Source organism: Centroberyx affinis, unplaced genomic scaffold, assembly GCF_046629955.1.
Source record: "Centroberyx affinis isolate AG114_WGS23_722 - 3 ecotype Tasmania unplaced genomic scaffold, CSIRO-AGI_Caff_v1 ptg004675l_1, whole genome shotgun sequence".
Lineage (NCBI taxonomy): Eukaryota > Metazoa > Chordata > Actinopteri > Beryciformes > Berycidae > Centroberyx > Centroberyx affinis.
The window spans coordinates 42,948-70,485 of record NW_027282259.1 but is presented as its reverse complement, the minus strand read 5'-3'; the positions used below and the strand labels follow the sequence as shown (position 1 = coordinate 70,485).

The window sequence follows — 27,538 nt, the reverse complement described above, 5'->3', positions numbered from 1 at the left end:
GCTTGTGTTTTACTCCTGCTCCTAGTCAATTATGTCTTTCACCTACCTGGTATAGTATCTGCATAACAGCTATGAAAACAGTGACAGACTGTACATGGACAAATTTGACTTCATTTGATCACAAACATAAAATCCCAAACTGGTTTAATTACAATCTTATAAATGTACTTACAAATGATCTTCCTGATGATTGGCTCTCTCCGCCTCCCAGGGAAGCCCTGATTGGTCCAGAGTGGTGAGCAGGAAGTGTTGACCTCTGACCTCCAGCTGTGGAGGTGTGCCATGTGTTTCTCCTCCAGACCGGCACCATGGGATCGTCCACACTGGGAAAGGCGGCGCCTCTTGATGTTCTCTTAGATGAATGCATCCATGCCTTTGGTGAGTGGTCAGTCAGAAACACACAGTTGAAAATGGTCTTGGATTATGTCAAATAAAGGGTCTGTACTGGACCAGACTTTTCTTTAATCAATGGCAATTAGAAATTAGTCTGACCAAGGTTATAATGTCACACCCAACAAAGTATTATAAGTGCTAATAGTGATATTAAATAAACCATGCAGCATCATGAGTTAGCATGGTATGCTCTACGTAAAGTGGCATGGCTTCTAATATGTAAACAATGAATAGATAAATAACAATGAAGAATCACGTTATCAGGTACAGCAATGACGTTGAGTGATAGATCTTAAAACAGACAGCAAATTGTCTGATAACCTCTGATAGATAACTAGTCATAAACATTCAGACACTTGTATTTATAATTCATTTATAAATTCTATGACCTGAAAGGTTCCTTCAATGGGGACTTTGCATAGTAGGAAATATATATGAACTAATCCCACAAATATTTAACACAAAGATGCTAGTACAGCATGTTGACTCACTATGGTGTTATATCAATCAGTGATAGAGAATAGCAAAATGCATATTTATTTATATGAAAAGGTTGTAGGTTATAACTTAAACATATTGTTCAGATGTACAATTACATGTTGGTGATGTGTTGCTTCTCTCCATAGATGACAATGGGGAGCTGCATGTCACCCTGCTTCCTCGCAGCCTGCTGCTGATGCACCGCTGGTACGTGACGTCCACTGAACTGGCTGGGAAGCTACTGATGATATATCCTACCTGGCAGAAACCCTGCCGAGCCTACAGCTGATACACAACAACACTGTGGCTTATCAACATGTTGAATACTGCAGGCTGCGCAGTCTTCAAGAGTTTAAAGAAGTCCTACACATTTTGCTGCTTTTGGTTTAAAATGCCATATCTCCTAAGAATCAGAATTAAAGGTATTGAAGGTGCTATATGTGCAACATTTTAACATCAATAAATCATTACCACATTAATTGAGATATTAGTATAATTATCATATACATGAGCCAAGGCTATGAGCAGAAATATGTCACTAGAAACTGAAACTGAATTATTTATATTTGAATTTGAATTGCTCAACTTGAATAATTGCATTAAAAAACTGAATTTGAATCACATAATTTGAATTTGTATTGTTTATCTTGAATAATTGTATTGAAAAACTGAATCTGAATAGCATAATTTGAAACTGAATTTATTAATTGAAATTGAATTCATTTGCTCTGAATCTGTATTCAGTTCTCACAATTTAAATTCAGTTCTGGTAATTCAAATTCAGTCCTTGCAATTCAATTTCAGTTTACTGAGACATACATCCTGGTTGTTGAGGAAGAGCAGATTCACAGAACTCCTTTTCAGCCAATCAGCACCTACTGTATGTTTTTGACCATTTCATTCACTCCCATTGATCCATGGACTTGATACACGTTGAAGAATGTTTCTTTCAATCATGGATGAGGCTGGGACTGATGACGTTCAGCTCGGAGTATCATGTCCAGAGAACTGAAGGGATCTGGAATTTTCGGGCCAAAAACATGAAAAGGAGTTCTGTGAATCTGCACTCGATTGCTCTTCCTCATTATGTGATTATGTGATTCAAATTCAGTTTTTTAATGCAATTATTCAAGTTGAGCAATTCAAATTCAAATATAAATAATTCAATTTCAGTTTCTAGTGACACATATTTCTGCCCATACAAGGCTCGTGAATATAATACACAATCAACTGAATATAGTTTTAGGACGTTTAATGACATCAAAGATGATTACGATGTTAAAGTTGCAATATCCTGACGGAGTGTGATTACATCTGAACGGTATTGACTGTGGTTTGGGGAAGGTGCGAAGGATCTGCTGTAGCTCCCGGGCACAACGGACCCCCAAAATCTTCCTACAGACACAGATTTGCTTAAGCAGTGCACAGATCTTGCAGATCTGAATGAATGTAAAGATGCTAGGTTGGAATGGTTGGGATGATCAAGTTCAAGTTCAAGTTCGTTTATTTATATAGCCCTTTATCACAAGCATGTCTCAGAGGACTTTACAGAGAATGTGTGTAGCTAGATCTAACTAAACACAATCAATGGTGAACAAAATTATATAGGACAAGCATAGCGAAAAACACAAAGTAGGCAAGAGCAGATTTTAGCAAGACAAACAATCTACCTATTCTACATAGCCTAACCTACCCAGCACCCCCAGCCTTAGACCCTAATGCACACAAGGAAAAACTCCGAAGAGAAACCTTAGTAGGAAAACTTGGAAGAAAGACCAACAACCCATGAGTTAGATTAGGTGCTTGGGACTGCACAGCAGGACGCTGTCTTGGCAGCTCCAATACAAAAGGAGTGGGCAGATTCTGGATTTGATGAGAACCGAACGAAAGTGGTAGGAGAACCAGAAGCGGGTAGCAACGTAGCTAGTTTCTGAGATGTAGAGTAGATCAGATGGAGTGGCATGCTGTGATTATCTGAAAAAGATGAAGTTTGTCAAGGGCTCAAAGGAAACTTAAATTAGGTAAGTCAGAAATAGAATACGGGGTTTGGTTTGTGAGTCTGGTTGGTCTTGCTGCATTTAAGGTAGAAAACCAAATTCCGAGCATCACAGAAAACCACAAAGAGCGCTGATGCACCAGGAAATGAGATCAGCAGTGAGAAGGGATGGATTCTTGACGTTGAAGGCCTTTGACGAGTAGAGACATTGAAGATGGGTAGTTGAAGGATATGGATTGAGCCGGTCAGTAATTTGGAGAACTTGATTCCAGTGATGTACACTTTGACGGTTGGTGGTTCTAACAGACAGTGAAGATATGAAGCAGTGAATCAAATGCCCAAAATGGACAAACTGGAATGGGATTGTCCTCTGCATATGGAGGCAAGTCTCTGAATTTAAAGTAAGATGGCACATGAAGGGCATGATCTCAGCAGATGATATCAGTGGATGGTAGTGAGGAAGCAACAGGGTTTATGGGAAATGTGGTCTTAATTTGGAGAAACAGTAGCACCAACAATACCACTAAAGGCTACCAATCGTCTCAACCATGGTCTCATTTGTTTGCAGTGATTATTACTATTAATTGATATATTGCTGATATATTTGAGAATCATATACTGATGTTTAAAAATACTACACATAGCACTTTAAAAATGACTATTATTTCAACAATGACAACATGTATTGTGTATGTATATGTATTGTTGAAATTATACAGTGGACTTTTAATGGACCTCATGGTCAGCAGTTACCCTTCACCATACAGGGAATTCAACCATCTAAAGGTATTATTTGGCTAATGGTATTCTAATCGATCAGTATTAGTGAGCTGAAGGCATTCTGCATTTCCACCTCCGGTATGATTTATTTCTGCATGTTAATCTGACCTGAGGAGGATTGATCCCATCCTAGATTGATTTTCTTGGAGCTGGCAATAAGTGGACTGTTGTGTTGCGCATCAGACGTCAGACAGCCATTCAACAGGGTAGGGCAACATCCTTACACAATTCTTTACTTCCTGGAAATACATCATCAGTCATCTCCTGCAGATATTACACTGCTTTGCCGGCTTCATCATACCCGTGTGTGTGTGTGTGTGTGTGCGCGCGCATACTAATATGTGCATATGCGCAAAACCAGTGCAGACCAAGAACATTTGTTTCTTACACAATGACACCATAAAAGTTTATATTATGGTTTTCATGGCAGTCAAGTGCCAAATAACCCCCACGTTTTGATGAAAAATTTTGACGAGAGGGAAATTGATTAAGGGTTTGCAGTAACTGCTTATTCTGCCACAACAACCTTGTATCCTGGTGCTACACACTAATGACTGACAGTGACATAGACAGTGCTGTATGAGGGGTGGAAGTAACAAAAATTAAATGGTAAAAAATAAATGTGATGAAAATGCTTGTGAATTGAAACTTTTAGTGATAAAATGTCAAGTGATTTGATAAATTTCATTAAAACAGTGGTGATTTGATAAAAACAGCCCCATTTTCATCATTTATCCCACTTTCTATCATTCATTATTTATAATTTTTAAAAAAAAGGTGACCTAGCACATAGAAGGGTGGAAGTAATATAAAATTAACTGATAAAAGTTGAGGTGATGAAAATTAATGTGAATTGAAAAACATTGCTTAAACTACGTATGAACTTAAGGCAGTGATAAGTTGTTAATTGACTTGATAAATTCAAAGGTGATTTGATTAAATAGCTGGTGGTCAAATTTTCCTTTCTTTCATCACTCGCTCTACAAGTTTGCCATTAAGGTTGTTTATCATTTAGCATGAGCAATTTTTTATCATTTCATGTGAGTCATTTTTGTTACTGCTACCCCTTTATCATTTAATGTGAGTCATTTCTGATACTTCCGCCTCTTTATGATTTAATGCAAGTCATTTTTGCTACTTACTCTCATACCTAAATGGTTTGGCAGTAGGCGTGACTTTTGATTGGCATTTAGGTATGAGAGCAGCAAGTAGAAAAACGGCCATTTATTTATATGACAATGTAGTGAATTATTACTTTAATTTGCTGTCTACTTTTTGAAATCAGGTTGTCTACAAAAATGAGAGCATGATTTATATTACATATAGTTTGTCATACTCAGAATCTATTAAAATGTCCTTAACCCAACCCCTACGTACCGTGACTGCCAAGGTGACAACTGCCAGAGAACCAGGCTGAAGATTTGTTATTTAATGAGGTAAGGTGCTACATTCACATTCATCCATCCCAACACATCAAGGAGGTGTTTAATACATTTCTTATCATCAACAAATCCTATGAAAATAACAAAATCAACAATGCGTTTGCTCTAAGTCCATTACTTTATGACTTCCCATGTTCCCTTTTTTAGCCTTCAAACCGGAAGTCATTGGCTCCAATTAGTAGTAGTAAGCTAAAAACCTTGAAATACAGCTCACAAAGATATAGTTTACATTTTAAAAATCGCTAACTGTTACCATGAAAAGTCAGGCTATTGTAGTTATTACCAAATCAAATTCAAATGGGAACAAATTCTTCATTACACCGGGGACTATTTTCAGTGCTACGGAACTACTTTCCTGAGATGGAAAACGTGTTTGCGGTCGGCTTATTAAGTTGTTTGAGGAATAAGTCGGCCGGCCCGGTGCATCTTGATGATGAAATATGTTGTCCAGAGCAGCAGCATGGCTCTTTGACGTGTTTTTAATCGTTTTTTTAATACAATGGAGTTCTATGGCTGCATTGGGCACCGGCTACATGGACGAGACTTGTTAGCAAAACAAATTCATTGCTGATTTTGTTATTTTCATAGGATTTGTCGACGGTAAGAAATGCATTAAAAAACACCAGCCTTATCCTTTAAATCTGCAATAAGCGATATCAGACCTTATAATCAATCCTGAAACTAATGTGTGCTATTTGGAGATTTCACTGAGACATAATGATATAAACCAATATCCACACAGGCGGGCCAGCTGTGTTGCTGTTTTCACTTATTTTTTAAAGCTTGTTGGCAAATTCCGCACCGGAACGAAGCTCCTTCCGGTCCATTCAATCGCTTTTCTCCTCCCTCGCTGTTTAAAAGTGGCGCTCTCCCCCTCCCATTCCTGAAATAAATTCTTGGAATGGCGGAATCAAAGAAGCAAGCGAGTAAACTTATTTAACTAGTAAACTTGCTACCTACCTCTTCACTTGTCATTGTGGGACATGTAACCTTCAGCGGGAGACAATTCTGGCAAAGCAAGACTAGTAACCGACGACACTTCTCCGTAGGTATGTTTAGCTTAGCTATTAGCCTTTATGCATGGTCGCTAGGTTTGCCCTTTGGGGCCTCCATAGTCCAGCAGTGTTGCGGTTTCTGTCGCCCTCTAGTGGTCGGAAAATCACTTATTGCAGCTTTAAAGGGCAAAATGGTCTGATAGTGCTGGTGTGTTTAGTTCTCTTTCATCTGGCCACTGTGAGTGGCTAGCTGCTACAACAGAGGCCCAAGGTAGTATTCATGTGACAGTCAGTTTCTGTGTCCTCATAGGACATGGGACCCCCACCAAGCCTTCAGAGGGTGGATATTCTTTAGGGCAGTGGTTCTAAACGTGGGGTCCGGGGACCACCAGAGGTCCTTGAGGGGGTTCCAGGGGGTCCCCAGCAAATGGATGAATTGTTAAACTTCACCATTATTTCATTTATAAGAAGTTAACACAATTAGAGAATGTAGAAGAATGACTGTTATGATCATAGTTTCTCTGTTATCTCTCTACCTACAATACAGATAGTCTTGGAATTCTGGACAAAATCATATGTAACAATACAAATATTCTCAAATCTTATCAAATGGGGTCCGTGGTTCTAATGTGGACTAAATTAGGGGTCCTTGATATGAAAAAGGTTGAGAATCACTGCCTTAGGGTCGGCTGGGAGAAAAGTAATGGTAAGTAATGTTGAGTGATCCAGTTACTGTGCTTCATTATTTAACACAGAGACGATCCTGGGCTATATGGAGACTGTTACATCCCATATTCTAGTGATCTTGTTGTACACCAACAGTTTGTCCTCCAAATTCCTTGATAAAGCACATGTGTCCTTTATGTTTAGGACAACATTAGTGCGATGTTCATAAGAAGTCCTTGAAGCATGTTTCTTGGCTTCACATTTAGCAGTCTTTGACTAAAAAGCCATTTCACTTTTTTTTTTTTGTTCCATTAGAAGCAGTTGCATCCAGGAAATTAACCCTATAATGCAAATTTTATTAACTGCAATAACCATGTTCTCAGGCCAAAATTATGCCATAGTCACAGTAATAGCATGCTCCATTTGAACCAGCAACCTTCTTCAGCAAGCATTTAACAGATGGCGATGCACAGGGGGAGTCCAAGCCGAATCCCTTAGTTTTACATGATGTGCAGGTTCAACATCAACCCAAACTAGCAGTAAATCTTTCACAATATGATATTATGACACAGTAAAAATGTATATTTAAAACAACTTTGGAAACTGAGGTCAGAAAGATATTTAGGTCCTGATTTCACAAAATGATGCAGGCAGCAGCTATGGAGGATCGTCTCAATTTTCATTTCGGCACTATGTCTACACAGGTCTTCAACGTCACGGGCAGTCAGATCAACATCTATTCAATGTCAAAATATTTGCTGGGTGCCGTTGAAATGCCACAAATGTCAATATCTGTGTGTCTAGGTACTGGATAGTAACATTCCCCGCGGAGTTCAATCTGGACTTGGGTCTGATCCGGATGACTGAGGAGTTCAGAGACGTGGCTGCTCAGCTCGGCTGTGAGGAGCATTTCAAGCTCATCGACATCTCTACCATGTAAGAGACTAGAAAACGCACACAAACACAGCATATACTGGTATGCATTATAGACCAGCGAGCGCATGCAGATATATTTGCAGGTATGAAAGGTATGAAACGACCTTGTTAAGAAAGTAAATGTGCAAGAATACATGCACAATGTATTGTTCATGCACAGGATATGTTATATAGCACACGCAGATACATACCCTTACATATATACACAAACACACGCTTGTGTGTATATATATATATATGTGTGTGTGTGTATATACTGTATATCGCAATATTTGACGGGACAGTATTGCCATATCAAATTTTGGATATCGCCCAAGCCTAATCCTACGGAAGCGTAATGTATTCACTTGAGAAAAAAAAATGTGCCCTGTAATTCTGAATTAATGAGATAATTATCTCAGAATTCTGAGAAAAGTTTTCATGGAAAAAAAATTCTGCTCTGTTTTTCTGAATTAACAAGATAATTATTTCAGAATTCTGAGAAAAGTTTTCATGAAAAAAAAAAATTCTGCTCTGTTTTTCTGAATCAACGAGATAATTATCTCAGAATTCTGAGAAAAGTTTTCATGGGAAAAAAAATTCTGCTCTGTTTTTCTGATTTAACGAAGTAATTATCTCAGAATTCTGAGAAAAGTTTTCATGGAATAGTACGAACAACCGCAAAGTCCTGAGGTGCCGGCGCAAAGTCGACAAACTAATAACAATACCATCTATATTACTTAAAGACACAAGTATCTCCCAATGTTTCAAACCAAAAGCAAAATATAACTGGATTAAACTAAACAGGCGGGACATGTTTGCTTCCATGAAATCGAGCTCTCAAGTAGGAATGAGAGCTTCTCTTGGGATTTTGAGATATCTTATTAATTCAGAAAAACAGAGTAGAATGTTTTTTTTTCCATGAAAACTTTTCTCAGAATTCTGAGATAATTATCTCATTAATTCAGAAAAACAGGCGCTTCTGTATAATCCTAACTCTAAGAATAACCCAAAAAAATCCTACTCCTTAACTAACCCTTAATCTTTACCTTAACCTAGCCTAATCCTAATTATAAATTTAACCCTAAACCCATGTCCTAATCCTAAACTAACCCATTGAAGATGTGAGGACCGACCAAAATGACCTCACTTTGTGAAAACGTCATCACTCATCAAACTCAAATATTCTCGCAAGGATAGAAGTACAAAAACACACAAATTTCCCCATTGAACAGTGACATGATGAACTGCTCTCCCTGTAGTCCATCGTATGACTGGATGCGCAAGTTGACCCAGAGGAAGAAACAGGCTAAGAAAGGCAAGGCTTCGCTGCTCTTTGACCACCTGGAGCCCATGGAGTTGGCTGAGCATCTCACCTTCCTGGAGTTCAAGTCCATCAGGAGGATATCAGTATGTACAGAAAATTCTCTGCAGTTGTGTCTTTCATTTACCAAACCATTAACTGTGAAGCTCTGTTTCTATCCAACTGTCTTTGAAATGTCCCAAAAATAAAATGAGAAATATAGGGAGTCCAAGCACAATTTGATAAGACAGACAGATAGACAAAACAAAGCAGAAGGTAGAAAGACACACAAAAACTGACATGTTGTGAAGATCAGACACATAGTCTAACACCGGCTTTTGTGTTGGCCCGTGACTTCTGTCAAGTTAATCTTTTCATTGCAATCACATTGCTGGACTTGTTCACCACTTCTATTATTTGCCCTTGATGACTAATGACTTTGGAAAGGATGAGTCTGGATTTGATCCCATAACCTTCCACATGAAAGGCTAATGCTTTACCTACTGAGCCAAAGGCCTGTTATAGGTTTAGTGAGGAGAAACTAACTAAAGGGAGACATAGTGTGATACTGCAACCTATGATTGACAGACTGACAGTGCTAATCACTTTATTAGAACATTGTAGTGCCCCATTAACAAATAAAACAATAGTAAGTCACATGGGCCAGAAAACTGCTGCTGCACTGATCTCTGTGGGTTGAGAGGTCTGGCCACACCCCAATCAATGATGCCAATGATTGTACAAACGGGTCATGACTTATGACCAATTGTGTGCAAACGGACTAACTTTCTCAAGTTTGATGGTTTACAGCGGCCATGCCGTTTATCCGATCTGGCCAGGTTTTGGACTGTTTGTGTATCCCAAGCTCCTTATGCTGTCTGACACCTTTGATGTTGATAGAACAACAACTGAAAAAGCCTTAGGGAAAAAACTGTTTTGCATAAAACGCAAAATGGCAGCAATTCAGTATGGCAGACATGGGTGGTCCCAGTGGCAAAGTTGTAGAGCACGTTCAGCTGCATATGTGTATTAAGTTTTGTGTCAGTTGGACCTAAGGTGTGGGAGTTATGGCCTTTTTAGTGTGACTTCTTGTTATAGCGCCACCATCTGGTCGACATGGGTGAATGGCCTTGCCTGAGTAGTGGGGGGCCATAGGAACCCACCTGCCAAATGTGGTTGCTCTGGGACTTACGGTTTCTGAGCTGCACATACTTTTAGCGGAGAAAAATAAGAATAAGAAGAATCCTTACAAATACAGTAGGGTTCCAGCACCTTCGGTGCTTGGACCCCTAATTAGCAACTCCATCAGCTGGGGAATCAATAGGCTTCCTAAATGTCAATAAAAACACATCCAGCAGAAAAATGGAAGTAGTATTTCAAGAATTGATTAGTACTGATTAGTATTGGGCAAGTTGTCGGTGTTCTTTAGTGTCAGCTAATGTTGGCCATATTTCATGCTGTCATCCAAAGATGAAAACAAATGGTCACACAACCACGCCAGAGACTTACAAATGTTGGAAACAACACGTATGATATTCTAACGTTCCAACTAATGGTCATTCAAACCACAATGGAGACTTACACAAAGGAGATATAACATGTATGACATTTCTGGAGGTGATGGTGGACATACATAAAGATATTTTACAGACAACATTTCAGAACATCCAAAGGCACTTTTGAACTGTTAGGAATTCACATTGAACCAGTCATCCCATCATGCCAAGCCTTAGTTATTATTTATTCGACAAATTCATTTCCATTGCTATTGATGACATGTTTTTTTTATCGACAAAAAAAATCAGCTTTGAGCAAGCATGAAAGTTTTTTTGCAATGTTTGCAAATTTTGACATCATAATTTGCCAAAGCATACTACAATGGAAATCCAACTAATGTCTAATCACTGACAAGGACCCGCTTATGTATTTTAGTCTAGACGACCAAATCCTAATAAGGCTTTCATTGATGAATTTGCTGAACTTCTATCCATTATCATGCCCATTTATGACAGAATTGTCATTTTAGGTGACTTCTAGGTGATATCCATGTATGCTGTCCATCCCTTAATCTTCATCATGATTTGATTAATCTTGTTGAATTCGCAGATCTGGTACAATCTGTAACTGGTCCCACTCGTGATAGTTTTGATTTGGTTCTAGATATATGTGTATCTGATCATGAAGTTATTGTTTTTAACTTCTGAATTTCGTCCCCCATTTCCAAACCTTCCACACATCCGTTATCGCATCATTGACTCAGCTTCTGTCAGTAAATTCTTAGTTCAAGGTCTCATTGCTGCTACCCATAGTAGTCCTGATGAGCCACCTCTACCTCCCACAGGGGAACTAGTCAATGATTATAATAGTTTAGGGTTTAATGAATTGATGCCCCTGGACAGAGGGATGACTGAGGCCATCTCTTCACACATTGTCAATGATTTCTATGGATCAATCTGGTGACCAGTTCAGTGCTTCTGTTTGGATAAAATTTCTCCATGATCTGTTCTCCTCAGTTCTCTAGTCTGTATGCCAGTTGTCACTTTTACTTGCCTGATATCAGACAGAATTGTCAACTCGTTACACTCTATTTCCATCTTCAGTCTGACATTGCCTCCACTCTAACCGATTTCCGTGGGGGAGGGGGATTCAATTTTCCCTAACCAATCACTAGAGACCAACGTATCCGCCTGAATCTAACATCATTTTAAGTCGACACTGGTGCGTAGCCATGACAACACCAGAGATGGTTCAGAAAGTATAGAGCATCTTTGACAACACGGAGCGAAATAACAACAAAGTACGACGACTTTTAATCTATTTAGAACAGCCTCAATAGCAGCGTCTATCTTGTCTATAGCGGTCACCATTGTTGTTATTACTCCTCCTTGGTTCTGGCGCACAGCTTGACAACGGTGTTAGTCCCATCCGTGGAGCTGATTGGCTAAACGTTAGTCCCCTCCCGGCGCTCATTGGACCGATCATTTTTCAACCGAGAAACCGCTGTTTCATGTCACGATGCCAGACCAGAATCAGTAAACTCGGTGGAGTGGGCGGATTCAAAGGTCTGGACCCAGGCAACATTTTTACGGTCTTGACAAAGAAAACACTCCTTGAGGAGAGGTTGGAGGAGAGGAGTATTGTTTGAGTCAGCTGTCAATTGTTGAGTGGAAAGCAGGGCTAGGATTGATTGAATTGACGCAAATTTAAAAGGTCTATACAAATGAATTTGCTCATGATAGATGATGCACCCTCAATTATTTCTTAATAGGTTTTCAGGACAATTCTTTTCAGTAGATTAATGCTGATGAAAATGCACTTCCTGAGTTGATGGAACTGAATGCAACGGTGGTGAAAACAGTCGTATAGAGGGGTCTTGGGAAGCCGTACACCTGCTGGAGAGCTTTGATGTGAAGCTGGCTGGCCTCTGGGTGAACTGCCTTGTTTCCACTGACCAGACGGTCGATGGTCAGGACGCAGATGTCAGCGAGGAGATCAAAGTATATTTTCAGGGTGTTTCTTGGACTGGGTGATAAGAATGTGAACAGATATGTGTCTGTGTGTGTGCATGCATGAGGTTTTGTCTTTGTACAAGTACAAACCTGCTGTTTCAATTGCAGTAACTTAACTGACATTTTTCCACACTTGGCCAAAGCGTGAGGTCAAAAGATAGTGTTCAAATTACCAGTTTATGTCTGCATGTCCCTGTTTATGTGCATATTTACCAGTGGGGTAGTTAATGTACACATTTCTCACAGAGTAAATCTGGTAAATCTGTACATTTCTGTAAATCACTACAGAGTATGATACACTAATTTAATGCCTCTCGAGAGAAAAAAATCAAATTTCCTTGCCAGCTACCAGCATTGTATTGTTGTCCCATGCACTTTTTCTTCCCTAGCTTGCTTCGGGGGTTGTGGGATTCACAGTTACTGATTTGATTTACTTCACAAATAGCACAAAATTACAGAAAAACATTGATCGGTGATCATTGAGGGTGACAGGGTTGTTGATCAATACCAATTGCTCAACAAGATTGAGATTTCTGGTTTTCAAAACTCACTTTCTTGCCTGTACTCTGTTGGAAGAAATCCCCCCCTCCCCCCACCTGGCATTTTCAACTGATCAACGATAGAGGACGGACGGTGCAACGAGCGAGTGACATCGCAACACATCTCAGCCACAAAGCTATCTGAAATGTCTTGCACCTTTGGCTCTCATTCCAGTATTTAGCATGCCGATATATTACTTCTTCACTAGACGTTTCTATTGGATCTCCGTCTCTTTTGGGAAAATGTGGTTTGTTTGTCTCAATTACATAGACTGTAAGTCAAGGGGATTACTTAAAGGATAAGTTAGGCAATTTTGGACCTATATATAATGTAATGTCTCTTACATTCCTGTAGTACTTCGACCCACAGAGAATATTTACTCCTAGTCAGCTGTCGGTTGAAACAGCGAGCTTCTGGTGCTAGCCTGTTGCTGCTAACAATGAGTCCAAATGGGGTTTGTCAAAATATCTCCAAAAAAGCCAGTCTGCCAAAGCGATATTATGAGGAACCGACATATTTAAATCCACTGCTCAGAAAGCAGCAGCACTGCCCATTTCCACTCAGTGGATAGTCTGACCAAAGATACCAAACTCTACCCTGCTCCATGTGCAACTGTTTACAATCTGACCTGACCGTCTGCAAAACTAGATCATGCAGCCAGTAATGCACTTTCACCCCACAGCAGAGAAAAATAGTTCTGTGAGTTACTGATTAGTGAAAGTGTGCGTAATGGCGGAATTGTGTCTTGTTTACTCTCACCTCCACTACAAATGGCTTTTTTGGAGATATTTTGACAAACCCCATTTGGACTCATTGATAGCAGCAAGAGGCCTAGCAACGGAGCTCACCATTTCAACCCGACAGCTGACTCAGGAGTCAATATTCTCTGTGGGTCCAAGTATTACAGGTATGTAAGAGACAAATTATATATAGGTCCAAAATCGCTGGACTTATCCTTTAATGCCCCTTTCATTCCCGGTGGATTGGACTGAAGAGTGTTAGCTAAATGGCTGACTTGACATTGCATTTTGTCCCCAGTTCACTGACTACCAGAGCTATGTGATCCACGGCTGCCTGGTGGACAACCCTACACTGGAGCGCTCCATTGCCCTGTTCAACGGAGTTTCCCAGTGGGTCCAGCTCATGGTGCTCAGCAAGCTGACGCCTCAGCACCGTGCAGAGGTCATCACCAAATATATCAACGTGGCCCAGGTAAGACAGGAGTATACCCACCTCTTTCTCTTGGTCATTTAGAGTGTACCCATCTTTCAACCTAATTACCATTAAGTCTGCACTAGGCAAGATTTTAATGTAAGAATACACCTGTTTTATCAGCCTAAATCACAAAGTGGGGCTGCAACAGAGAAGAGCGTCCCATCCCCACTAATTCAGAAGCCATAGATTCACCCTATTTGCTCTAAGTTCTGGTGTCAGGCATGGTTGCTGGCGGGGTATTTTCTCCCCACAGGAAGTAACGAAGTCCTGGGTTCGAATCTGGCTTGGGACCTTTGTCACATGTCCTTCCCAATTTCCTATATATCTCTACTGTCAACTATTGAATGAAGGCAAAAATGTCCAAATATAATCTCACAAAAAGGAGTGAAATCCAGAAGTGTCTCCTGAACTGTAGTGAGTCCTGTCCCCATGACAAATATGAGATTTGTTTATTTTGCTATTAACATATTCAAATTAGCTAATATTTCATAAAAATATGCAAATTTAGGTATCAGTTAGGAAAATTCACTTTGAGGACTTTGGGACTTGTAATTCTTTTTTGATTAATTATTTACAAAATATGATGTATATGCCAAACATCTCAGAAACAAGAAGCAGTGTTTTGCATAAGGGGATGTCATTTTTTTTTTGCTTATTTTCTGCTTGTTGTACTTGACACAGCTGGTATAAAAATTCATCAAAATCAACAATTTATAGTTGTTTTTGATGATTGTTTTTTTTTATATTTTATGAAACTACGGTAGTACGGGCAAAACATTATATTATCCTAAAGACATACTGATCAGGATTCCCCCCCCCCTGAAATAGCATAACAATCATGACTTACGGCCCATTGGTAGTGTGTGTGTGTGTGTGTCTGCAGACACCATGCCTTCTGCCTGGATTTTCTTATTTCTGAATGTTTGGGATGTTTCTGGGCGTCAACCTTTTGGCAGCAGGTGTGTGCGGCTGCAACCAAAACCACTGCTAAATCGTTTTATATCTAAAAGCCATGCTGGCTGTGGTAGCGGTCTCGAACTCTAAAACAGAGCAACTGGTCAGAACTAGTGTGTATCGTGAGCTGGAAGCTAGCTGCCATTAGCGCAGCTTCGTTGTAGTAGAAAGGCTGATAGCTTAACTAGCCAGCACCTACCTTTCCAACAGAAAACAGGCCAACTCTGTGTCGTCCTCTCCTTAAATATTCTCCAACGGGTGAAAGCAAATCTCAGATTCACTCTCATTTTGGAACAAGCCTTTTCTGCTTGGCGTTTTGCCTCACTGTACTTTTTTTTTAGGAGGGGTCAACTTCGAAAGTTGTGTTTACAAGCCACAAGTAGCAAAATCCTACTCAGTATGCCTTTAAAATTGACCACTCCGATTGCCATTTTCACCTGTGGTGCCTTGCCTTGTATCTTGAAGATGGGAATACATCTAGAAATGAGAGAAAGGAGTAGGTGAAGAAGAGCGGAACATCCACTAATGCAGTGGTTCTCAACGTGGGGTCCGGGGACCACCAGGGGTCCTTGAGGGGGTTCCAGGGGGTCCCCAGCAAATTGCAAAATTTTTAAAATGTATTATTACATTATCTCATTTACAAGAAGTTAACACAATTAGAGAATTTAGAAGAATGGCTGTTTTGATCATAGTTTCACTACCTACAATACAGATCTCATCAAATGGGGGTCCGTGGCCCGAATGTGGACTAAATTAGGGTCCTTGATATGAAAACGTTTGAGAATCACTGCACTAATGTACATGTACAGATGTGCTTGAAGTATTCCTCCAACAGTAAAGCTGTCTCATCACTATTCACGTTGTACTGGGTTTGTAATTATGTGTGTCTGTTCATGTGTTTGTATGTGCACGTGTATGCATAGGGGGATGGAAATACATTGTATCTTACCTAGCGCACATTAGACAATTGTATTAGGCATTTCTTTCTTATTAGAGGGCCAAAGAGCTTCTCCATTACTCGTCCATCAGTATTGAAAGGGATGAATCAGTGGCCTAATGACAAGCTCTCATGGTGAGTCTGTCTCCTTTGTTACTGCAGACTGTCTCCTCACTAATGTGAAACAGTCTCCTTTGAACACAGACACTCAATTCAAAGGACCTTTTTAGTGAGGCTGGAGGGTTGGAGGACGGGGGGTCAAGGATAAAAGCATTTACCCCACACTGCTATTGGTCGAAGGGGTGTGTTGCATCATGGAATGATGTTGAATGAGTTTGTAAGACTGTAAGACGGTAAAAATAGCATAATTTGTACTGCATTTATCGCTGGCCTCCTTCTACTATCACTGTCTTCTTGCTTTTCCCTCTCCCCTATTTAAATTCTCTCTGTCATTGCGTGAATGTGTCTAACCCTGATACACATCTCTAAGACTGTTCCATTATTATACTAGGAAATATCCACCTTAAAACACAAACGGCTCTTGGCGATATACTGGGTCTATTTTGCTGTTTGGTGGTGCATTTCTCTTATTCCCATGGATAAGAAAACGTCTTTTGGGGTCAGTCCTTCAGAATCAAAGAGCGAGGGCTTTTTGCCGCCATTTTACAGGCAAGCTAGCTAGCTATATTTATATGGCTATACACCCAACTTTGAAAGCAACAAGCTCACAGACTTTCTCTGGGGGTTGTTGAAGGGCATTCTTTTTCCTTGGATTTTCTCATGATGAAGTTTGAGTTTCTGCTGGTGGCGCTCTTTTCTTTGTCTGTTCAGCCATGGTGGCTATCGCTGCTCATCGCTAGTTACCCAGTTCTTCTTCTATCTATTTCAAACAAACCGGCAATGTAAAACAGAAACTCTTTCTGTGTGGCAGAGGATTTTTCCCAGTAAAGAGCTACTAGACACTGGGTGTTTAGAACAGAAAATGTAAAAGCCTCCATGAACTGGTTATAGGTTGAATCACTATTGTGTTATATCCATCAGGGTAACATTTTACAATAAGGGTCACTTAGTTAAGGGTTAGTTAATGCTTAATAAGGGTTAGGTAATGCTTAATAAGCATTAACTAACCCTTAATTAACAGTTAACTAATGTGTAATTTACTAATGGTGTTAGTTGTCAACTATTAAATCAATCGCCAACTATTTTGATAATCGATTAATCGGTTTGAGTAATTTTTTAAGAAAAATAAGTCAAAATTCTCTGATTCCAGCTTCTTAAATGTGAATATTTTCTGGTTTCTTTCCTCCTCTATGACAGTAAACTGAATATCTTTGGGTTGTGGACAAAACAAGACATTTGAGGACGTCATCTTGGGCTTTGGGAAACACTGATCCACATTTTTCACCATTTTCTGACATTTTATAGACCAAACAACTAATCGATTAATCAAGAAAATAATCAACAAATTAATCGACAATGAAAATAATCGTTAGTTGCAGCCCTAAAGATGACTATTAAAAAATGTATAAATTAATACCTTATATGAACACCATTAGTAAATGATTACCAGACACATTAGTTAACTGTTAATTAATTAATGTACCCTTATTGTAAAGTGTTACCTCAATCACTGCTAGACAGTAGCAAAGTGAATATTTATTTATATGAAAAGGTTGCAGGTTCTAACTTTAACATATATTTATTTATATGAAAATGAAGATTATTACTTTCTATTTATTATTACTTTACTGCTACTTCCGTTCTCTCTCATCAGAAACTTCTCCAGCTGCAGAACTTCAACACTCTGATGGCGGTGGTAGGGGGGCTGAGCCACAGCTCTATTTCTCGACTGAAGGAGACTCACTCCCATCTGGCCCCAGAGGTTACGAAGGTAACTCTACACCAGCATTTAGATAGAGTTTTATGTACAGTACACATGCATGAATACAGTATAAGAGTATGATCATAGTTTCTCGGTTATCTCGCTACCTACAATACAGATGGAATTCTGGACAAAATCATATCTAACAATAAAAATATTCAAATTTTTTTGGGACAAAATCTGATCAAATGGGGGTCCATGGCCCTAATGTGGACAACATTAGGGGTCCTTGATATGAAAAAGGTTGAGAATCGCTGCCTTAGCCTACCTTTAGTGAAGAAGAAAAGTTAGCATTCACCAGCTTTAAACAGCTAACAGACATCGGCTGAAACTGAGATTAACTCAACAATAAACACATCTATTAACTGTGCACAGATGTCAAAAGACCTACTAAAAAGACAGCAGCAAACAAAAGAGCACCACATATTGGTGGCATGAGTGACAACTTAATTCAATGCCAGTTTTCCACTGCTTTGGTCCTTGCTGCAAAAAAAATCAGTTCATAAGGAAGCTAGCGCAATTGAAAACAAGTGTAATTTTTGCAATGATGAACCAGAATCCTTAATGTATTTATTTTACCATTGTATACGTTCAATTACTTTTTGGACTTGAATAGAAGATTATATATTGTGTAAAACTAATCATAATATTAAAATTGAGTGTAAAAATGTCATTACACATTTTGAACAGGATAGATATAACATTGAATTAATTGTAAACTTATTGATTCTATATGGTAAATTTCACATCCATAAATGCAAAATAACAAAAGTTACCCCCAATTTCACTAGATTTTTATGTGAATTTAATGAATATATTAAGACTCTCAAACTTATAAACGCTAAAAAAAATAAAACTGTCAAACTGTATGGTGAACTGAGGAAGAATAACATGTTTTGGGGTTTTTTTATCATAATTTTATATTAGTTTATTTATAAGATTATTTATCCCAACTCTGTTTTTTTTTCTTGGTTAAATAATAATAATTATTATTACTTGTATTTGTTTATTTAAATGCATATTCTTGTTTCTTTGTACGTATACTACTATGCTGAGCACATGTCTGCACTGTATATTTGAATGTTTTTTCAGTAAAGATTGAAAAAAAAAAATATATATATGGAAGCTAGCCCAAGGGTACACATAAAAATGCTCACCATTCCGACCATCCAGGAACGTTGATTTGAATGTGAATGACCATTCTATCAATTCAAGTTCTGTGTATATCATGGTTCTCTTAATCCTTCTAATCGTGTTGATCCTCAAAGTATTGCCTTATGCTCCCCTTATATGCACACCACTCCCTGCCCCAGATCTGGAGCGAGATGACGGAGCTGGTTTCCTCCAACGGCAACTACTGCGGCTACCGCAAGGCCTTCAATGAGTGCCAGGGCTTCAAAATCCCCATCCTGGGCGTGCACCTCAAGGACCTGATAGCGGTGCATGTGGTCTTCCCTGACTGGGTCGACGATGGCAGTAAGGTGAACCTGGTGAAGATGCAGCAGCTCTACATGACCTTCAATGAGTTGGTATCACTGCAGAGTGCCGTGGCCCAGGTGGAGCCCAACATGGACCTCATCTATTTGCTAACGGTGAGGGATTACCACACCACTGGCAGCCTAAATGATCTTTTTTAGCAGGTCCCTTTTCTGTACAGTATGCACGTAGTTCTCTGTTGGAACCTGAGGGATTGCACTTATGGGAAGCTATGGAAGTCAGTGATGGAAAAAAAAGAAACCAGAAAGAAGAAAAAAGAAAGCCGAAATATATCTAAATCCAGAGCACTATGCTGAGAAAACTGACCTACTAAAGGATATCTGCAGGTTCCAGATTGCCTTATTTTATTGTATTACTTTCCAACTCTGCTTCGGCTAAATATCATTGAATGAAAAGAATCTGTTACCATATTTGCACCAAAAATGATTAAACCATAAACCTGTCATTACATGGTGAAAAAAAACCTAGAATCCACCTCGACCTTGAAATGACCACGTCTGGACAGTCTCTCAGGGAGGCCACCAAAATGATTCATTAAATTATTATTAGATTATTATTTATTATTAAATTTGCTGTGGAGGATCTTGATTTTTCATTGATACTGTAGCCTGGTCCTGTTGTGGCCCCATTCAGCCTTTTCTCTTGAACTTGTTTCAAACAGTGGTCAATTAAAATATGTCTCCTCTAGTTCCATGAATTCTGATCTGGCAGTTCAGACTGCGGTTGCATGGACACGGATCAGACATGTATCAGATTTAGGACCGCATATGAATGGAATGTGGTCCAAATCAGAAATGAAAAGATCAGATTACATGCATTTTTTTTCCTGTTCACACTGATTCAAAACATAAGATCTATGTCACATATGAGGGACAAAATCATTGGTGGGTGTGTTGTGAATGTGAATGTTAGGTTTATCAACAAATATGCGGTGAAGTAAATGCATGCTTCTACTGTGCCACTCTCACTTGCTCGTTGATTTTTGATCTAATTATAACCTGAAGTCTTCCCATTTTTCAGCTTTCTTTAGACCTTTATTACACAGAAGATGAGATTTATGAGCTATCTTTGCTAAGGGAACCACGTAACCCCAAATCACTGGTAAGTTTCAGTTGAAGAGATCTTGAAATGGTTGGCATTACGTATTTCTCGTTTCCGTTTCCACGTGAGTGTCTTGAAACTCCAGTGGGGGGGGAGTTTTTGTGCTGAATAGTGAAAATGTTCTACCAAAGTGAAATATCATGTCATGTTATCACACGCAACATGCGGAGCATTATCAACGTGCTCCAAACTTAAGTCAACTAGCTGTTCTTCAGCATGAATACACTCTCCGAATATTTCTGTTTAGCATATCTGTCATGTGTCGTAGTGTCGTTGTTGAGCAGTTGAAAATGAGTATTGAAAGCCAGAAATCTCAGCACCTGGCAAACCAATCACTGAATCAGTGGTTTTAACCAACAACCCTATCAATCCCCCGCAAAGACGATGGTCATTTTGTGTTTGGGACAGTAAAAATTAGGGGCTTATTGCCCCTTCACACTTGAAACCAATTGTACTGTTGTAAATCTGGAACAGTGGTGTGATGGACCATTTACTATTTCTAAATCCTCTATATGTGTTTAATTCTCCACAGCCTACCTCTCCAACAACTCCCAACAAGCCCCTGGCCCCGCTGGACTGGGCGTCAGGTGTCACCACCAAACCGGACCCTTCTGTGGTCAATAAACACATCAGGAAGGTGGTGGATGTGAGTAGGCCAGAGATGTGACCAAGTCAACTTTGCTCGAGTCCCAAGTCAGTCTCAAGTCTTGAGGCACAAGTCTTAAGTCAAGTCCCAAGTCTAAATGTAGATTACCAAGTCAAGTCAGAACAAATCAAGAGTCCAGTATCAATTTAATATCTTAAAGAAAACTAAATATCTAGGACTTTTCAATGCAATATGGTTTTAATAGAATAAAAACTTGGTAAGAGCATCATGAGTTTGATTTCTATTATCAGTTTCAACTTCAATAAATTCAATCATTCCATACAAATTCAGAAAACAGAATTTAAATCATTTACACAAACACAAGATCTCAAGTCAAGACTTTAGAAACCTTTTCAAGTCATCAAAGTACAAGTCAGAGTCAAGTCCCAAGTCACCAGAACCCAAGTCAAGTCTCAAGTCTCAAGTCTTCTCTTCATACATCAAGTCAAGGCTCAAGCAATTCAAATTGTGACTCATGTGACTCGAGTCCCCATCTCTGGAGTAGGCGTCTTTTCCAATCAATAGACACCATCCCTTTTGAACTGAACGCTTGAGGAAAATGTATTGTAGTGAAACAGACACAGATAGATCCTGCTGATGAATTGGCTATTCCATCCTTAATACATACTGTATATTTCACTGATTAAAACAATGGAAAGGGGTAAGGGGAAATGGGAAGCAGAGGCTGTTCATGTCACAACCAATTATTTAGCAAGTATGTACACATTTTCTGGTTTCCTTTCATGTCACATTTGTTATTTCCCTGCATTTGTCCCACTTAATACAAAGTAGCCATCAAAACAATCCATTATTAGACAGATGTAGAGGTTTGCGTGAAACATTATTTGAGTAATTTGTTTCTTTTCTAGTCTGTGTTCAGGAATTATGACCATGACCACGACGGCTATATCTCTCAAGAGGACTTTGAGAGCATTGCCGCCAACTTTCCCTTCCTGGACTCCTTCTGCGTCTTGGACAAAGACCAGTGAGTGTGCAACATTGCAAGTACTTGATGCAAGTCCTAATAATTAATTGCAAATAACAGTATTTTTCAACCCAAATCCAAACTTCAGCATTTAGGTGAAAAGATGTACATGACCCAGGCCTGACACAAACCTTTAAGTGCACAGAAATGCCAAACTAGGTACTAAGTAGTACTGCCACACAACCACACCACTAACTAAAATCTCCACTAAATCTCCTTTCTCTCATTCTCTCCCTTCTTTCCCTCTTGATTTCCTCTCATCCATCTCTCTTTTCTGTCTCTCTGTCTCACTCTCTTTCTCTCTCAGAGATGGACTGATCAGTAAGGATGAGATGATAGCGTATTTCCTGCGGGCGAACCCACTCCTCCAATGCAAGATGGGCCCAGGTTTCATCCACAACTTCCAGGAAATGACATACCTGAAGCCGACCTTCTGTGAACATTGCGCTGGATTTGTGAGTATCTCTGATCTCTCTTATTTTCTTCCTTGAATTGAAAGTTGACATGTCCAATTATGTGTTTCATGATGCCAGAGAACAATGTCAACAGCTATTAAAAGCTAACAATTAACAATTAAAACAGCTAGGCAACAGTAAACGTCTTGTCCCCCACAAATGATTCAGTCCTCCTCACAGCCATTCAGTAACAAATATGTCTCCTTGTTTTGACCCGTAATTGTAGCATGCTGAGATATAGCATGTGACACATGGAAAATTAAAGGAACAAACAAGCAAATGATGTAGCATCCCCTTGGGCTAATCAGGGTAGTTTTGAAAATGCCAAAATGCAATGCTCAGATACATCATTTCATCCAAGTCTGGTGGTGTCTATATTGAATATGACACATGGATGAACAAATTAACAATGTAGTACCGATGTTGGTAAATGGGAAGAAACCAATCCTTGCCCCCTCCCACTACAATGAATTTGTACATACCTATGTTGGAGACTATGTATGTAGGCAAGGTAGATGGGAAGTTCTGTTGACTATTATGGCCATTGTTATTTTATTTTATTTGTTATACATTTGTTAATTAAAACCACTATTTGATTTTTCGGGAGATTGGCCCATTGGTCAAATTACCTGTTAAATGATGAGAACACAAACACAAAAATGCTGACACTTTGACATACACTATGTTAAATGATAGTAGGCTCCATGCTAACACTTTAGCACACTCTATGTTAAATGATAGTAGGCTCCATGCTAACACTTTAGCATAGCCTACACTATATTGAGTGACATTAGCCACTAGCATTATATCAAAGAGAAAATGAGAAAGCAGCTTTGATGATATGCAGCCATGTTTGCAATTTTGTGTAGAAGATCGGAACATTTTCATGAAATTGCTATTATACAAAAATAGCCTACTATTTTAAACTACTAGGGACTACTTTTCCTGTTTACACAGGAAGTGAAGGTGGTGGGTGATAAGAAACACTGAAAATCACTGCATAGTGGATGAATACGTGGTTGCTTACCTTAAAGATTTCCAAAAATAAACATAGCCACATTGGCTACATTGAGGTTTGTTTGTTTTTTATTCATGAATGTATATGCCTTATAATAAAAAAAAAAACATTAACAACTTTTTATTGCTAAAAGGTCAGACTTATTACTTTGGATAATGCTTGTGGTCTACTATCACTTAACATAGTGTATGCTAAAGTATTAGAATGGAGCCTATACCATCACTTAACATAGTGTATGCTAAAGTATTAGAATGGAGCCTATACCATCACTTAACATAGTGTATGCTAAAGTATTAGAATGGAGCCTATACCATCACTCAACATAGTGTAAGCTAAAGTGTCAGCATGAAGCACCAAAGCAAATTACCAGGGACAATTTGGTGTCTGTGTTCTCATCACTTAATGGCAAAGTTTGCCAATGGGCCAATCTCCCAAAAACTCTGTGTGTTCCTTTAAAGGCAACGATGTTACATCAAAGAAAACAGACACTGCCAGTGAATGCATATACCTTATACATGTAAATTGTGCTGTGGCAGATCAGTCAAGGCTAGCTTTCTATTTTTATAGGAATAACAACAATGATAAGGAATCAAACACCTACAAACTACATTTACATTTTACACAATTATATTTTCTTTATGTACTTAAAGTGTTGTGAGGGATTCTATCCTGTTTATGACCCAGTGGGTAGCCCACATTTCTTGTGTGAACATGCTTCCTTATTTCATTTTCTAACATTATTATTTTTTTTTTTTCTGTACCCATCTCCCTCCCTCCCTTCCCCACATTTCTGGTCCTGCTCCCGCAGCTTTGGGGAATCATCAAGCAGGGCTACAAGTGCAAAGGTACACTTTCAGTTATTTTGTCAAAAGCACCCTGAGATTTGAAAAAGAACAAGTGCATACAACATGCAACAGCTGGACACATATAACAGCACTGTGTTATGTGTATCCAATATGTTTGTTGTGTGTGCATCATTAGTGCAGTTAGGTTCCAAGTGGTTAGTTCAGCTAGGATATCTAGTAGGTTATCTGTCTTCTAAACCCTGACTGTGTGTAGCCAGAGTACCTACGTATCTGTATGTGTTATACTCTACTGTTAGCTACAGAATCTGATATGCTAGTCATCAAGTAGGTGGCTTACCACAAACCATTTAGAACTACTCAATAGGACAAGTATTGGGACGGTGAGCTAAAGACCTTTTTTCCAGTTGACTCATCTACAGCATATAGTCCTCTCAAGTGTTGTTGTCATTTCCAGGTTTTTAGATTATTTTCATTTCCACATGACAAAGTTGTTACATATTTTTTTTTATACATGAGGGTGATTTGCCTTAAAGGAACAGTTCACCCAAAAATGAAAATTCTGTCATCATCTACTCACCCTCATGCCAAATGAAATACAGGTGAAATTTGTTAGTCCATATAACACACAGGGAGGTTGCCAGCACAACTTGGTAGCAGCCTTCTCCAAAACAACTGAAGTCAATGGGGACCTGTTCTTTAGAGTTCCAAAACAAAAACAGCAAAACAATCACACTGTGAATAGAAAGACCTATACACCATTATTTGTTGCAAATCAATCAGCTGTAGTTAACATTTGCACTAAATGATGGTGTAAATATACTGTAGGTCTTTTTGGAACTCTGAAGAACTGGTCCCCACTGACTTCAGTTATTTTGGAGAAGGCTGCTACCAAGTTGTGCTGGCAACCTCCCTGTGTGTTATATGGACTAACTTCACCTGTGTTTCAACTGGCATGAGGGTGAGTAGATGGTGACAGAATATTCATTTTTGGGCGAACTATTCCTTTAAACCTGAAACCAGAGAACTTGAAATGAATCCTTTACTAGCTAGCCACATGTGAAATGGAAAAAGTATCTTTCAATGCAACTGCAGTGAAAACTAGCAAGAGCAGTAGACACATCAGCACATGGAGATGTGCTCTCCGCTGGCAAAAAAAAAAAGACTTTAGCTCCCTGTCTTGATGCAGATACTTTTGCTTTTAATTTAGAATGTAAGCTGATGTTCCTTTACTTGTGTTGCAGACTGTGGGGTGAACTGCCATAAACAGTGCCGGGAGCTGCTGGTGCTGGCATGTAGGAAGCTGCTGCGCTCCACCTCTCTAGGCAGCGTTTCCCCTGCCCAGCTGACCCACAGCTCACTCCCCAGCAGTCCAGCACTGCCCACGTGTAAAGGTAATTATGAGCGGAAACACCATGTGAACAAACATTATTAACTTTGAAAGAGGTCTCAGGTCTATGTGTGAGCTTTCAAAGGAATGTGCAGCTAACAGAGTTCCAAAAAGGCCAAATAGTACCTGAATTGCTGATGCCTTAGTTGCAAAAACACAGAATTGAACCCACAACTGTGACAGTCTCAACAAAAACTGTACATTGAGCTTTACCAAGCTTCACCACTTTCACTAAAAAACACTTTCATTGAAGGCCATGCACACAGATACATATACTGGAGCTCAAAACCCGAAGCCCTGAGCAATGAGAAAAAGTAATCTGGTCTGATGAGTCTTTCAGCCTTTTTCCTCCATGCAGACGGCTTTCTGTTTGGAAGACAAAGGAAGCCTTCAACCTGCAGTGTTTGTTGTTGTAAACATGGTGGTGGATCTGTAATGGTATGGTGCCATCTACTGGTAGTCATTAGGTCCAGGACCAGGAGCACCCTTGGGTGTCAACAATGTTCCCTCATGATGTTCCCATATTCCAAGATGATAATACCCCCATACACACTGCTTAACACACTGGGAAATTAGTAAGGGACGATGGCTTTTATTTGGATTCACCTCATCAATGCACTTTTTTTCTGTACATTAAGTGTATATTGTTAGAGGTTCCGTTATTTTGTCCAGTCCCTGTAATTGATTATCATCGTAACCTCGAGCTGAAGTTTATTTTACGTATCAGATTTGGATTAGAAGTTTAATTGCTGTGTTTATTAGCACACTCAGGTGTGTACCATCTACTTATTCACATATTAATAATTACACCTTCCAGACGAGGACGAGGTATTTGAATTCCCAGCAGTGGCATCACCGGGTCCAGTTCTGGACAGCCAGTCCATCACCCTGATGACAGGCTCGGCTCAGCGGATCTCTGTGCGCTTGCAGAGGGCCACCACCAGCCAGGCCACCCAGACCGAGCCCCTGTGGCCTGAACACAGCTGGGGGGCCACGGATGGCGGCTCCCACACCTTCCCCAAAATGAGGTACCGGACCCACCGGAAGACCTCTAAGAATAAAGGTTTTGCCCGCTGGGAAAACCACGATGCTGGGCAGCACCAGGGGGTTTCATCCCGAGGCAGGACGGACTCCCAGGACAGGTCGGAGGTCCCAGGAGCGGTTGTACAGAACGGGATTACAACACACAGAGGGAAGGTAATGTAATGCAGTGATTCTCAACCTTTTTTATATCAAGGACCCTAATTTAGTCCACATTTGATGAGATTTTGTCTCTCGGACCCAAATCTGAGAATATTTTTATTGTTCAATATGATTTTGTCCAGAATCCCATGACTATCTGTATTATAAGTAGAGAGATAACAGAGAAACTATGATCAAAATAGTCATTCTTCTGCATTGTCTAATTGTGTTCACTTCTTGTAAATGAAATAATGGTGAAGCTTAACCCCTGGTGGTCCCCGGACCCCACGTTCAGAACCACTGATGTAATGGGTGTGTGGAGTTGTTTACTTTAAAAGGTGCTACATGTAATGTTTTAATATCAATGAATCATTACTACATTCATTTTGAGACATTCATATAATTACCATAAACAAAGTTTTTTTAGTTACAGCAGCTGTGCATGCAATCCTGT

The 27,538-nt window shown here is 39.5% G+C and overlaps 1 protein-coding gene across 1 annotated transcript; it reads left to right on the top strand.

The window, feature by feature from the left end:
- The first annotated feature begins 296 nt into the window (after positions 1 to 296).
- rasgrp3 (RAS guanyl releasing protein 3 (calcium and DAG-regulated)) lies at positions 297 to 27,108 on the top strand. The gene is made up of 15 exons (XM_071544796.1): positions 297 to 378; positions 1,020 to 1,122; positions 5,023 to 5,085; positions 7,557 to 7,688; positions 8,930 to 9,077; positions 14,058 to 14,231; positions 17,900 to 18,016; positions 19,321 to 19,599; positions 20,525 to 20,605; positions 21,138 to 21,251; positions 22,121 to 22,236; positions 22,544 to 22,691; positions 24,518 to 24,554; positions 25,757 to 25,906; positions 26,720 to 27,108. Exons 1-15 carry the CDS (start codon positions 309 to 311, stop codon positions 27,106 to 27,108), a joined length of 2,121 nt encoding a protein of 706 aa, XP_071400897.1. The 5' UTR covers positions 297 to 308.
- The last annotated feature ends 430 nt before the right edge of the window (positions 27,109 to 27,538 follow it).

Bases quoted from the DNA above. Each gene is read 5' to 3' on its own strand.
- rasgrp3 (XM_071544796.1), top strand. From the start codon at position 309: ATGGGATCGTCCACACTGGGAAAGGCGGCGCCTCTTGATGTTCTCTTA. The intron at 9,078-14,057 runs GTATGTACAGAA...TTTTGTCCCCAG, and splicing joins AGTCCATCAGGAGGATATCA to TTCACTGACTACCAGAGCTA. The intron at 20,606-21,137 runs GTAAGTTTCAGT...AATTCTCCACAG, and splicing joins CACGTAACCCCAAATCACTG to CCTACCTCTCCAACAACTCC.